The sequence below is a fragment of the Brassica oleracea genome, chromosome C4, assembly GCF_000695525.1.
Source record: "Brassica oleracea var. oleracea cultivar TO1000 chromosome C4, BOL, whole genome shotgun sequence".
NCBI classification, from domain to species: domain Eukaryota; kingdom Viridiplantae; phylum Streptophyta; class Magnoliopsida; order Brassicales; family Brassicaceae; genus Brassica; species Brassica oleracea.
In genome coordinates this window covers 25,435,613-25,450,144 of record NC_027751.1, presented here as the reverse complement: position 1 = coordinate 25,450,144, position 14,532 = coordinate 25,435,613, and the positions used below count along the sequence as shown (strand labels likewise).

The 14,532-nt window shown below is 34.1% G+C and overlaps 3 protein-coding genes and 1 pseudogene across 4 annotated transcripts; all 4 read left to right on the top strand.

Annotated features, from left to right (window-relative positions):
• The first annotated feature begins 1,883 nt into the window (after positions 1-1,883).
• LOC106338495 lies at positions 1,884-2,618 on the top strand. Its single transcript, XM_013777458.1, has one exon. The coding sequence runs from the start codon at positions 1,884-1,886 to the stop codon at positions 2,616-2,618; it is 735 nt and encodes a 244-aa protein (XP_013632912.1).
• A 335-nt stretch (positions 2,619-2,953) lies between these two features.
• On the top strand, positions 2,954-4,348 carry LOC106339993 (probable WRKY transcription factor 46). 2 transcript variants are annotated; one of them, XM_013778850.1, is made up of 3 exons: positions 2,954-3,382; positions 3,514-3,645; positions 3,724-4,348. In XM_013778850.1, exons 1-3 carry the CDS (start codon positions 3,153-3,155, stop codon positions 4,190-4,192), a joined length of 831 nt encoding a protein of 276 aa, XP_013634304.1. In that variant the 5' UTR covers positions 2,954-3,152; the 3' UTR covers positions 4,193-4,348. The 2 variants fall into 2 exon arrangements, with proteins under 2 accessions (XP_013634304.1, XP_013634303.1); XM_013778849.1 differs by having other exon boundaries at positions 2,957-3,382; positions 3,511-3,645.
• Positions 4,349-5,957: 1,609 nt separating this feature from the next.
• Positions 5,958-6,708, top strand: LOC106341112 (annotated as a pseudogene).
• A 1,857-nt stretch (positions 6,709-8,565) lies between these two features.
• LOC106339969 lies at positions 8,566-9,779 on the top strand. The gene is made up of 3 exons (XM_013778827.1): positions 8,566-8,729; positions 8,900-8,957; positions 9,389-9,779. The coding sequence occupies exons 1-3, from the start codon at positions 8,627-8,629 to the stop codon at positions 9,768-9,770; spliced, it is 543 nt and encodes a 180-aa protein (XP_013634281.1). The 5' UTR covers positions 8,566-8,626; the 3' UTR covers positions 9,771-9,779.
• The last annotated feature ends 4,753 nt before the right edge of the window (positions 9,780-14,532 follow it).

Sequence of the window (14,532 nt, the reverse complement as noted above, 5' to 3'; positions counted from 1 at the left end):
GAAGACTTGCTACTGTGGTGCTGACCCTGTTGTTGCTGCATCGTACACAAGCAAAGAACCAGGCCGAAGGTACTTCACGTGTGAGAACGCCGATGATGGAGACTGCCACATCTGGAAATGGTGGGATGTAGCCGTAATGGAAGAGATGTCTGACTTTCAGAGACAACTTAGGGAGGTTAAGTCTCAACATAACGAGAGTGAGCAGAAGCTGGTTAAGGTAGAGGCGACGGTGTCGATCTCAGGGATTAAAGAGATGTTCCTATTGGCTGTTTCTGTCCTGCTGAGTTTTTTCATCGTAATCTTTATGGTGTTCATGTTGGGTGGTGAGTTTCTTTTCCTTTTGCTTTTCATATTATAATCTCGATTTTTTATAAAACTTTTGACTGCTTTTTATTCATATTTGTTTAGGAAGAGCTACGGAGGTTGAAAAGGCGAGGGTCTGAGCTTTGAAAGGTAATGAACAAACTACTTCCTTGAATTTGTTAAAATCATTTTCGCATACTCTAGTATAGCTGTAAATATTTCTAACTCCGGACTTAACTAGAAATTAGAGTGATATTGATAGAAATGGTAAATGGCATTAAGTGATATAGCTGTAAATTTTTTAAACCGTTGAGATTTGATTTGTGTTAAATGAAACTTAATTGCTACCTTCCTAACTCCTCTGAGTTGATTATATAGAAATGAGTTAGAAATGAGTTAGAAATTTACAAATTTCAATTTACAAATTTTCATTAGTTATAAATATATAGAAATGAGTTAGAAATGAGTTAGAAATTTACAAATTTCAATTTACAAATTTTCATTAGTTATAAATATATAGAAATGAGTTAGAAATGAGTTAGAAATTTACAAATTTCAATTTACAAATTTTCATTAGTTATAAATATATAGAAATGAGTTAGAAATGAGTTAGAAATTTACAAATTTCAATTTACAAATTTTCATTAGTTATAAATATATAGAAATGAGTTAGAAATGAGTTAGAAATTTACAAATTTCAATTTACAAATTTTCATTAGTTATAAATATATAGAAATGAGTTAGAAATGAGTTAGAAATTTACAAATTTCAATTTACAAATTTTCATTAGTTATAAATATATAGAAATGAGTTAGAAATGAGTTAGAAATTTACAAATTTCAATTTACAAATTTTCATTAGTTATAAATATATAGAAATGAGTTTAGATTCTACTTCTCTAACGAACTTCATTTTCACATATTATATTGAAGGTCGGTTTCCGAAAATGTCATCATCATCATCAGATGAACTCGAAGAAAGATTAGAAGAAGCTTTCGACGGTATATTTCAAAATATACACGACGACATAGTCGCCGGCAGAAGAAAGAAGAAAGGACAACGTACTTACATAGAACGCAACCGTGAAGAAGGACACATCCGTTTATGGAATGACTACTTTAGCGAAGAACCGACATTTCCGAGATATTTATTCAGGCGTCGTTTCCGCATGAACAAGGACTTATTCATGCGTATAGTCTATCGTCTCTCAGAGGAGTTTCGATTCTTTCAACAGAGAAGAGATGCAACCGGGAGGGATGGTCTCTCTCTACTGCAAAAATGTACGGCTGCAATTCGTCTCCTTGCTTATGGTTCAGCTGCTGACTCGGTTGACGAATATCTTCGACTTGGTGAAAGCACCGCACTTTCCTGTCTAGATAATTTCACTGAAGGAATTATTCGGTTATTTGGAGATGAGTATCTACGAAGACCCACGCTGGAGGATCTTCAACGACTACTCGATATTGGAGAGAAACACGGATTTTATTATTCGGTTATTTGGAGATGAGTATCTACGAAGACCCACGCCGGAGGATCTTCAACGACTACTTGATATTGGAGAGAAACGCGGATTTCCTGGGATGGTTGGAAGCATTGATTGTATGCATTGGGAGTGGAAAAATTTCCCAACCGAATGGAAAGGACAATACACACGTGGATCGAGAAAACCGACAATTGTCTTAGAGGCAATAGCTTCGCAAGATCTTTGGATTTGGCATGCTTTCTTTGGTCCTCCAGGTACGTTAAACGATCTTAATGTCCTCGATCGGTCCCCCGTTTTTGATGACATTTTGGAAGGTCGAGCTCCAAGGGTCCGGTACGTCGTCAACGGACACCAGTATGATTTGGCGTACTACCTCACCGACGGTATATATCCAAAATGGTCAACATTTATCCAATCTATCTCACTCCCCCAAGGTGGTAAAGCAGAGTTATTTTCTAAAGTTCAAGAATCAACCCGAAAAGATGTGGAGCGGGCTTTCGGAGTATTGCAGGCTCGGTTTGCTATTGTTAAAAACCCAGCTCTTTTATGGGACAAGGGGAAGATAGGGCAGATTATGCGAGCATGTATCATACTACACAATGTGATTGTCGAAGATGAACGGGATGGATACACTCAGTACAATACAACTGAATTTGAAGAAGGAGAGACATCAAGAAGTTCACAAGTGGATATGTCCTATAGTACCGAGATGCCTTCAAATCTCGGGAACATGCTTGGGATTCGGAATCATCTCCGCGATAGGCGTATACATGATCAATTGAAAATCGATTTAATTGAAAATGTTTTGATTAAATTTGGTGCTGAATATTAAATTATGTTATGTTTATTGTATTTCATGTAATAAATAAAATTTTCAATTTTACATTTTTAAAAATTTAATATTATTTTATTCGTAAAGATTTTTAAATGAGTATTACCATTGGACTATCATTTTCTAAAAGAGTCTTTAACTATTACAAAAAATATATATATATATATATACTACTCCTAAGGACTCCAATGGATCCACCATTGGAGATGCTCTAACTGATAGAATACAAATACGATCTATTATCTATAACAGGTTTGAAAGAGTCATCAAATTAGTAAGAAGAAAAAAACTATGTTAAAATAGAATCCATGTCATTTTCGTAAGTTTCTCTCCAGCATCCTTCTCTTTTCCCCACAACTTCTTGCCTAAGAATTATATGACATAAAATAAAATAAAAACAAAACAAAATCACAGACGCACCATCATATATATATGTAACTTCATTTCATAAACACACACACACACACTTTATACAAAGACAAAGCTCATAGATCAAACCCACCAACCGAAGCTTCTCATATAACGAAGGAGAAGATGTTAATGGAAGAAAAGCTTGTGGTTAAGGAGCTGGAGAAAGGGAAAGAGTTAGCGAATCAGCTGATGAACAATTTCAAAAACCCTTCCTCGTCTTCTAAGGATTCAAATGAGGTTTTGATATCGGAGATCCTCAGATGTTTCGAAAACACAATAGCTAGGATGATGAGTCTTGAAAAGAAAACTCTTAAGAGAAGCCATGAGAGAAGTAATCAGAGTAACAAGAAGAGGTATGAAAAGATATTATTCAAGTTGGTGTGTTTACAACTTAAAAAAAAAAAAAATTGGTGTGTTTATGAGTTTTTAAATTTCAGTTTCAAGACATTTTGTCTAATTCTGTTTATTTCTTGATCTTCAGCAGAATGCTGGAGAAGAAAAAGACGGAGAACGTGAAGATTTGTGTCGGAACAGGACAAGAAGGAACTCCACTTGATGATGGTCACTGCTGGAGAAAATATGGTCAGAAAGATATTCATGGATCCAAGAACCCTAGGTAATCATCTTATGAACATTATATTAATCATTACAATGATTTCAGTTTTAAAGGTTTTCCTCTGTTTTTTTAATACAGAGGATACTATAGATGTACACATCGGTTCACAAGAGGTTGCTTGGCGGTGAAGCAAGTTCAAAAATCAGACATAAACCCTATGTGCTATGAAGTCAAGTATGTAGAGAGTCACACATGTGATATCACTCCATCAACCACCAAACACTCTCTTCCTGTGTCTCAAGAAGAAGAAAGAAAGCTACATGATGCAAAGCAGTGTGAAGACACGATGAAACACATGAAACCTGAAGAGTTGAGGTTAAGTATTGAAGACCTTGATTACAAGAAGGATATTTTCAGGACGTTTTCATTCTCAAATCCTGAGATGGATGATGATTTCGTGGAATGGAAAGATCTGATGGAGAATCTGTCACCTACAACCTCAGAATCTGGAATCACCAACGAGTTTCATATTTCGCCAACGGATGATTCATGTTTCTCTTCTTTGGAAAACATTCTCGGTTCAACTCAAGATTTGTCGTGGATGTAATACGTACCTAATTCTTATTGTGTAGAACGTTTAGTTTTAGTCCTAGACTCCTAGTTTTCAAGTGGAAGAACATGATTCTTCCTCTGTTTTCTTAGACCAATGTGATACTACTTAGACAAAAAATAAATAATACACAATGATCTATGTGATGTCAAAGGACGCTTACTATTCCAACATATACATACATACATACATACGATGTCCTTCGAACAAGTCCCTTATAATCAAGTTCAGAACCTGACATCAACAAAGACAGAAGACAACATTTGTCATCTTATCTCACAAAAACAATCAAAACTGAGACTTGGTGAAATGTTCTTTCAAAACTCTTCATTATCTGAGAATGTTATCAACATCACAACACATCACTCTAGAACCAACAACAGCTATCATTAACAGGTGCCTCATGTACACAATTTCGAGAAATTCCTATTGTGCCTTTTGTTCTGCATTCTTTCTTTAGAACACAAAAGGGTCATTCAAGAACCAAAGACCAAACATCAAATTTAACTATAGCCAAATTTAGTTTACCACTTTGGTTATCTTCTCATTTTGAACTCTATGGCTGTGCCATTTTCTTGTAAAATTTATAGTATTCAATAGTAAGCCCTTTTTCAAAAAAAAAAAAAATTAACTATAGCCTCCGTATTCCACCATATCTACTAATGAACTTTAATTTTTATTTTGCATAATAGTGTCAAACTCATCAAGTAAATCAGTAGTTAAATGAAGCATTCACAAGCACTTCAAGAACCTAATACACTATCAGAAGGTTAACATTTAACCATGAACTAAAGAGCGTGTAGTTAATTTTTACATGATGCAGTTTTTTTTTTTTTACATTTAAGTTACGGGATGATTGACTTTAAATGTGATAGTAAAAGAAAAAATATGTACGAAAGAATACAGTTACTAATTGATTTCATTCAGTTATGTTACGAATTATTATCAGCCAAACTTATTATTTTATTAACCAGCTAGTGAAATATAGAAAATGGATAAATGTTTTTCTTGTATTTCTTTTACCATTTGTATCAAGATTTATTGAAAGCCAGTTACGAAAAAAAAGATTTATGGAAAGGCCAAATGTACAATAGACATACAATGGTGGAATCATTTTGTAAAAAAAAGAAATATAATCCTTCTTTTTTATTGAAACAAAAAGAAATATATTCCTTCACCTGCAAACTTTTCTAAACATAATAAGCCGTGAAAATACAAAACAGGGCCGATTGTGGGCCCAATATGACTTTTCTAAACGTATATTCCTTCACCTGCTAAGTGATAATTTCTGTTGAGCATTTCTGAGTTTACTTAGGGCAGCCGCATTAATGAACCCCGGTTGGGTTCATAATTTGAATTTTTTATTATTTTTTTTTCATTTTTCGTTTGATTGTTTTTTTAAAAAAAAAAAAAAAAAAAAATTGACCAATAGCGGGCCGCCACGTGGCGTGGGGCCCGCTGAACAGTAACGACCCGGGTTCATACAGAAGAAGCGCGGCGAGACAGAGTCGTGACTGTAGCATAATATAATAATTTTTTTTTTTCGGGAAGCGTGTGAACCCCCCTAATAAACTTCCAATGCTGGTGCCCTTACTGCTACTTCTAGTTTGAATGAATTTTTTTTTGGCTTGCATGAAGTTATGACATATTGAGGATATTTATCGCAACCCCTATATGATTTTAGTCTTATGGAGCTTCCTCCCTTATGTTTAGTCTGCACTACATTCTCTAAATGATAAGTCTTGTTGTGTCTATAGGCATTTCCTGAGTTAACATTCTTCTCATGTTTTATTCACTGCTTCTTGTAGCGTGAAATGACTGAATTTTCTGTTTGTTCTCATCAAGGTATGGGATCTTATCAACTGGAGGCTTTGAACGATCGCTATATATATAGAGCAAGAAGCTGGTTCAAACATACAGTGTCTTCCCCTACAACTCACTCCTGACACTGAAGCGACTTACCTTAAATGCTGATTGTGTTGTTGTCCTCGAAAACACTGCGTTGAATAGAATCGCCGTGGAGTGTCTGCATCTCACGAATGCCACCTTTACTCAAACGAATTCGATAGTGTCGACTGTGATGTCGGCCGGGCAGCACAACAACATTGCGTTATCGAGGATACATGAACAATTGATCCCAACGCCAAGGTGTCACTGTCTTATGACTGTTGAGCGACATGCATATGTCATTCGTAAAACTACTGTGTTGGATGTTATGAGAAGGCTTCTACAGGTGAGCTGTTCGCCTTTTCCATTTATTTCTTGAAACTTGACTCGGATGTTTCTTCTAACATATGATTGTATACGCAGCCAAAGATTGTCATGGTGTCGTCTTATGCTAGGAAACAAAGAAGCTAGTCAGGCAAAGTACATATCAATCTTGAATATAATTCAGGTGGTCTTATGTTAGCAAGCCACACAAGTATCAGACACCTATTCAGCAAATGTCTGAGCCAATATGATAAATTGAGGAAGAAGCAAGCTTTTCTTGACAATTACCGAAAGTTTCCCATGTTTGCTGTAAGTTGACTGCTTAGATGTCCTGCTGTTTGTGTTTAGTACTATTAATCATGAGAATATATGTAAATGTGGATGCGGACAGGACAATGATCTCTCAGAGTTTGATGAAGCAAGAGACATCATTGAGAGTTTGGTATATGAATATAAGGCCTGTGAGTCTCCAGATTACATCAAATGGGGAAGGGAGGTATGTAAATAATCTCAGCCTACTGAAAGCTTTTCTCATCTACGTAGGGAACTGGAACACTAAACGTTAACTGTATACTATGTGTTGTGTCTTGTGTGTTTCTCTCTCGGGATCCTGAACAGCTTTAACTGGTGAAGGCAATGCTTCAGGAGTTGTGGATCCTAAGTTGGCGTTCTAAATCCAGAGTAAAATCAGAGATGTTTCACTTTGTAACTGAGATTTTTTCAGGCCATCATAGGTTCTTAATTAAGAATGGGTTATGGTAGGATACGAAGAAAACCATAAAGAGTGTTGGCATGTAAACCTTGAATGGTACTTAATGTATTATGATGTGGTTGAGTTTCGGTTTATGAAGAGAGACGGCTTGGTTTTTCTTACAGGCTCCACCAAAAGCCCCAAAAACATTACTTTGATAAAGTGAAAGATAAAAGAGGGAAAAAGCGAGAATCTCATCACATGCTCATGGCCCTCCTCACTGGTCATTAACTAAAAACACATTTTGTTAATTTAGTTGCCGAGGTTGTTGTATATACATTAACTTCATCAATTAAACTCGGATACATATTCATGCACAGACGCGTCCACAATATATACGCGTGTTAACTTTTGAAAGATTGAAATTCAAGTCTCGATGAGAGGATTAGACACATACGGAACGCGTAATTGTCTAATTTAGAACAGCCTTCATCTTAATGTAAAAAAAAAAAAAAGAACAGCCTTCATCTTACTATTTAATTTTTTAAAAATAATATAGAGCAATGTGTCAAAATTTCAGAACGACGTGTTAATTTTGGATAGTGAAAACTATGTTTAATATTACAGTAGAACCTCTATAAATTAATACTCGATAAATTAATTAATAATCTCTATAAATTAATAAATTTCGTTGGTTCCAACTTGGATCGGAGTAAAATATGATATAAATCGATAAAATAATAAGATAATAATATTTTTAAAACTCTCATGTGAATATATAGTCCCAATAAAACCATAAATTAATAATCTATCTATATATAATTTTAGATAAGTACAAGATAAACATTATATTGTTGGTTTTATATTCACAATGAAAATACTTTTATTGTTGACAAAAAAATGAAAATACTTTTATTTTTTTTAACATTTCAATATATTTTGATAATATTTAGTTAAATTATATCGAAAACTATGTAATAATTCTATGAAACATAAAGATATACACCAAATAAGATAATAAAACAAGATAAAAATAAAATTTCTAAAATTTAAATAACAAATAAAATCTTATTTATAAATAAAAATATTTAAAATAGAAAAAAATCTAAATAAAAAAACTTTTGTAAATTAATAAAAATTTAAAGTCCCAACATTATTAATTTATAGAGTTTTTACTGTATTTAGTTTATTAAAAAAAATATTTAGTTTATTCTGTGAAAAATGTGTTCCACATACTTATTTTATCTAGAAAAAAGCAGAATTCCAAAGTTGACGGACAAAATAATCAAAGAACCATCGAGGAAGGGGTGTCAGTCAAGGGAGAATAATCAACAAGTAAAGAAAAGACAGGTGTCCGTAGATTTACTTGAAAGAATCCTCGAGTGTTACTGGCAACAGCCGGTAACCGTCAACCAGTATTTTCCTATAAAAGCGCGTTGGCCTTTACGTCATTCTTCACAAGGTTTCTCGATCGTCATCTGATCTCTCTCGCCGGGAATTTTAATAACGCTGCTCTATCTACCGGCGAAATGTCGTTGAGCAATTACACTGCCGTAATCGCCTTGATCGTTTTCGCCGTCGTGTCTGCCGGCGCTCAATCCCTAGCTCCTGCTCCATCTCCCACAAGCGACGGTAATTTCACGCCTAGATTTGAATGTCGAAATTACTCTTATATTATTTTCTTGGAAACACGTTTTCCTCAATTATTGTTTTCACATTTCTTCAGAATCGATTTGATTGTGTATGATCATGAACACTAGATTTGGTGAAATTAAAATTGAAATTATCTTATTAATGAACAGGAACATCGATCGATCAAGGAATAGCGTATTTGCTAATGGTGGTGGCGTTGGTGCTGACGTATATCATTCATCCCCTCGATGCATCTTCTTTCTTCTGATAATCTCTGTATAATCAAATCTTAGAGTTCTAATTGTCGTTCAAAAAAAAAAAAAGAGTTCTAATTGACAGAATGACAGTTATGAGTTTATAGTTTCTTATATAATTTGTTTATTGTACATGTACTCCTTTAGCTACGAGCCGCCTATGACTAACTAATATATTCATTTATTATTTCGTTTGTAAATTTGTCTATTACCAGATTTCTAGCTATATGATTTCTTTCTTTGAGTTTTTAATAACAACTATAGAGCAGCTATGACTACTGAAGTAGTTTTTCTTAACTAAAAGTATTCATCTAACAAAATGGTCTCATTTTTTTTGAAAATTAGTCATCTTTATTTTCTCGAGACTAGATATTTGAAACCTAAAAACTAATTAAATTTTTTTAGAAATTATCAAAGCCTCTTCTTCACATCGTCGCAATTTTCTGTTGTATCCGAGCAAGTGGTTGCCGTCGCGTTTACATTGTCGTGTTCTGTTGTGGGTCATTGGGTCGGGTTTTTTTCCGCCGTCGCAACACTTCCTTCTCCGCCGCCGCAACACTTCCTTCGATATGCTGTGTTGTGTCTCAACTCATCTTTTCTCGTCGTGATTTATTGTCGCCGTGACTTTCATGTCGCCCGTGACTTTCATGCCTCTTTTATGCGCTCTGAAACTAGCACGATAAGCTTGAGAGCAATAATGATTAATTTCGAAATTTTTGCATATTTGGTCACTAAACTTATTGTTATTTATTTTGTAATCCCAATACTTTTTAAATGCGAAAATTGATCTTTAATTTTGTCTCAAACTTCAGAAAATTACATTTTAACCTCTTGTAGTACGAATACATCTATGAAAATACAATCAAACTAAAGACACACCTAAATGACTTAAATGAAAAAAAAAAAATATGAAGTATCAAAAACATATGTACACCGAATTGTAACAAAAAAACTATGTACACAAATATTTTTACCATCCATATGTACAACAATACACATGTACAACTGGTGAATTTTCCGGATAAATTTGCAATTTGCAATTTTAAATGAATTAAATGAACTAAAATCAAGTGCTAAAAATGAATTAAATGAACTAAAATCAAGTGCTAAAAATCATTAAGATTATTAGTTATGAATAAAACATGTAATTATGTGTACATCAATTGTCATATATGTTACTTTAGTTTGATTTATTTATTTTGTTGTTTATTTTGGCATTTTGAGTAAGCAACAGTCAATCCATCTATAGATTAAAGACACCACATATTTCCAATCACCTTCTATGTATACGTGTACACGAAATGCGGTGTACAAAATCACATTGTACACAAAACAACAATCTTTCTACATGAAAGCATGCTCACATATTGAAACAAATCGATGAGACGAGATTTGCGGAAAATATTTCATAGGCACACATGGTTATGCATTAAAATCTAGGTCTTGGAAGGTTATTATTCTTGTTTAAACACATCTAAAGGTGTTTGCATGTTTAAAATATTTATTTTCAAAGAAATTTACATGTACACTTATGTTTTTGACTATCGACAAGGGCTAACATGTACAATATACATATTATATTTTATCAGATATTTACATGTACCAAATGTTTGAGTTACATGTTAGATGTCCAACATGTTGTAAAGTTGTGTACATTCGTTAGTGTACATGTGTACAACACAAGAAAATTAGTTTACATGTGTACAACACTAAATTAAGAGGTTATATTTGCAATTTGCAAAGTTAAAATTCGAATAGAAATCTTCCAAAAGTTCAAGGACTCGTTCATGTAATCAGGGAAGGTCTGGTCTGTACAATTAAACAGTCAGGAGTCAATTTGAAAGGGAAATATTTGCAAATCAAAAACTTTGGAGGGTAAAAATGAATATACTCAAAAGTCGAGGGACCAGATGTGAAATAAAGCCAAAAGTGGCCATTGTTGCTCATCGAGCTTTCGCGACACGCGGTGGTGAATCGCTATTCGGTGGTGGATCACTTATGAAGATAAGCATAAATCGATGGCGAGACTGCAAAGGCGAGACGGTTAGACGACTTAGACAGAGGTGTTGTAATCGATGGTTTGATGGATGAGCTTCGGCATAGACAAAGTCGAATGTGATCCCGAGCTCGAACCACCACTGTTTTACTTTGCGGTGAATGAGAAGAGAGGACGCTTCGACGGCGGCGACGTCAGAGACGAGTTGGAAAACACATGCCGAAGACGAAAATGAACGCGACAGCTTGGAGATCGAGTTTGGTTGAGTCTCCCCTGTGGTTTTGAAGCAATAACAGAGTACGGCGACGCGAGAAGACGTAAACGCCATGATTGAAACTTGAATCGATCACAATGTTGACGTCATTGTGTACATCATGATTATACCATCATCAAAGATATAGCTTGACATATCTCAAAAGATAGATTGAATAATAAAGATATTGATTATAAACATATCTTCTTAAAAGCAAGTTCATTTTACAAAAAAAAATGAACTCGAGAGAAGGAAACGAAGAAGAAGATACATGGGACTCACTTTTTTTTTTTTGCTAAGAAAAGATGTGATTAAATCCCGTAGAAATCATATGTTAAGAAAATGGGACTTTCTTTTGTTTACAAGCTATTTAGTTAGTTTATGACTTTTTTTTTAACGACAATTAGTTTATGACTAAGAAATAAGTTTGGTTAAGAAAAACTACCGTAGTAGCACAAACTGCCTCATAATGTAAATTAAAACTTGAAAATGCCTTTGAATCAGGGGCGGACGGAAAGAAAGACCTACGGGGGCACGCGCCCTCATCTATATTTTATATTTTCTTAACAATTAGCTTAATATTTGTACAAGTGCCCCCAACTCAAGAAATATGTTCAGTGAAAAAATTGTGTGTGCCCCCAATTATATTTGATCCTAGATCCGCCCCTGCTTTGAATGTAATTTTTTCTTTTTTTTATTCTAGATACAGTAGTTTCTGTAGTTTCGGGTTCTACAAATGACCCCTATATTTCCCATATATTTAGCAGGACCCCTGTAAAATTGTATATTATCAAAACTCCTATTGTTACTGTATAATTTCCACTCAAAGCCTCCTCTGTACTGCAGTTTCATAGAAAAATCCCCATTCTTAGTTCCGTAAGAATAAGAGATTGTTTTAGGCCATTATAGATGAGGTAGAAGCAAAGGGCAGCGGCACAACATCTTTGAGGGAAAAATTATGGTTTTGTGTGCGGATACGTTGTTGATGAAACAAATATTGGATTATGGTCTAAACGTATTCTAATAGCAATGGAACTAAAGTCCAACTCACAACTCATCACATTGTAACAGAGGTTCTCTTACAAAAACATGACAATGAAAACGTCTCCAGTGCTTAGCATATCCAAATGAGCTTGAATAATGTAATAGAGGTTTTTACAGTCCATCGTTCTCAATTCCTTTGTAAGCTCTTCCTACCCTTTTCATCTCTCTGTTTTGAGAAGATTTCATCACTGAGAAGATTTCATCACTGTCTTGGGATATCTTCTAAGACGATTCCTGAGTAACTTTTAAAGATTTCATCAAAGTTTGTATGATTTAAACACTAAAGTACACGAGCATAAGATTTTATATTAATATCCTCATCACTACACGCTACACTTTCATTTTTGCTCAATTTATCAATTTAAATTTCCTTATCGAAGTTTGTATAATTTAGTATCGCTAACTATTAGGCTACTTACTTACGGCACAAGCAATGAACATCTAAAGCAACATTTGTTTATAAATGTTGCTTATATACTAAATTTCTCTCTATAATACATGTGTTTGTTTACATGTTTAAAGCTGATTTTTATAAAGATATTCATAAAACAAGTTAATTACGACACTTACAAAAGGAAGAAAAGCACAAGAAAGTATATTAAAAAATGGAAATCTTCATTTTGTTTTTTAAGCCTATTATACCTTTCCTTTTCACTCTCTTTTCTTTTTCCATATGCTTTCTTGTTTCAAAAATAGAAAGCTCTATGTGTAAACGAGATTATATCACTACAAAAAAAATCGGCATTAGTAGCACCCGAAAAACGCTATCATATTGTTTTCGTAGTGTTTCGAAGAACGCTGTGACAGCCGCAACTATAATAGACCTCATCTATCGTAACGTTTTCTGTGTGCTATAAATAGTAGAGATGTTGTAACGTTAATTTCTTCCTATAATAACATATTTTATAACACATTTTTCTTGCTATTATGTAGATTTCTATGGCATTTTGGTCATGTTGCAACATTATTTTTAATAACACATTTTCGATGCCACTGAATATATATATTTATTTATAATAAATTATCCAGATTATACATTTAATTTCTTTTTATAAAAACACATTATAGATTAATTTATAATTAAATCGGTTTAGTTAATGAAAAATAATAAATTGTTTTTTTGTAACAATAAATTGGTATTTTCATAAATTGAATTTTGGTTTACATGGTTTACAATTACAAGTTGGTTTAGAATTACAAATTGGTTAACTAATTAATCCTAACTAAACCTAATACAGCCACCAAACTACATTCTTCTTCACTCTCCGCCGACCATGATGCTCGCATCTCCACCGCACGACCACCACCTCACCGCCGCACCACGCTTGATCCGGAAACGCCGCTATGTCATACCACTGCTTCTCCTTCCCTTGCTCTTTAATAAATCTGTAAACAAAACAAAATCAATCATAAATATATAAGAAGATGAACAAGAGAGCAGATAAGAGGAAGGTGAAGTGAGTTGACCTGTGGTGGTGGTGAGGAGGTGAAGCCAACGCAGTGCTTGACCAGAGACGAGTCTGCCGCAGCTTCCACCATTGCTTTGGCGCCTCCACCGTCGCTTTCTGAAGAAGATGGTTGGGGATGTGTCGTGCGTGAGACAGAGAGATTAGGAGAGTGAAACAGAGAGATGTCTGTGAGATGAATCGTGTGTGACTGAAGTTAGGAGAGTAAGACAGTGCTGTGTGTGTATGAGATGATTAAGGAAAAGAGATCTGTAAAATAAAAGAGATTTGTCGAAGGTGGAGAGATCTAAAAAAAGATCTGTGAAGATAAGAGCGAGAGAGAGAGCGATAGAGAAAAAAAGAAAAGGAAAAAAGAAAATCTCATCCATTGATCTATTTGTATCCTACGGCTAAGAGAGTAATCCGCGTGATGAGAGCGGATTGGCCTGTAATTTTCCTTTTTATTTATTAGTTATCCAATAGAATTCCTCTTTGTTTTTATCTTTTGTTGTTCTAAAAAAAGAAAATAAGAAAATCTCATCCATTGATCTATTTGTATCCTACGGCTCAGAGAGTGATCCGCGTGATGAGAGCGGATTGGCCTGTAATTTTCCTTTTTATTTATTAGTTATCCAATATAATTTTTTCCTCTTTGTTTTTATCTTTTGTTGTTCTATTTTCAACATTTTGATCACTTTTGGTTTATAACTTTTTAAAATTGATGTTTGAATAAAACAAAGATTTTATAATCAATATTTTACAGTTTAGTTTTAAAAATCTATTAATTAATATTATATGTTGAGGTATTTGG

Coding starts and splice junctions, on each gene's coding strand:
- LOC106338495 (XM_013777458.1), top strand. CDS start 1,884: ATGGTTGGAAGCATTGATTGTATGCATTGGGAGTGGAAAAATTTCCCA.
- LOC106339993 (XM_013778849.1), top strand. CDS start 3,153: ATGTTAATGGAAGAAAAGCTTGTGGTTAAGGAGCTGGAGAAAGGGAAA. Junction 3,383..3,510: donor AATCAGAGTAACAAGAAGAG/GTATGAAAAGAT, acceptor CTTGATCTTCAG/CAGAATGCTGGAGAAGAAAA. Junction 3,646..3,723: donor CATGGATCCAAGAACCCTAG/GTAATCATCTTA, acceptor TTTTTAATACAG/AGGATACTATAGATGTACAC.
- LOC106339969 (XM_013778827.1), top strand. CDS start 8,627: ATGTCGTTGAGCAATTACACTGCCGTAATCGCCTTGATCGTTTTCGCC. Junction 8,730..8,899: donor TCCATCTCCCACAAGCGACG/GTAATTTCACGC, acceptor ATTAATGAACAG/GAACATCGATCGATCAAGGA. Junction 8,958..9,388: donor GTGGTGGCGTTGGTGCTGAC/GTATATCATTCA, acceptor AAATTTTTTTAG/AAATTATCAAAGCCTCTTCT.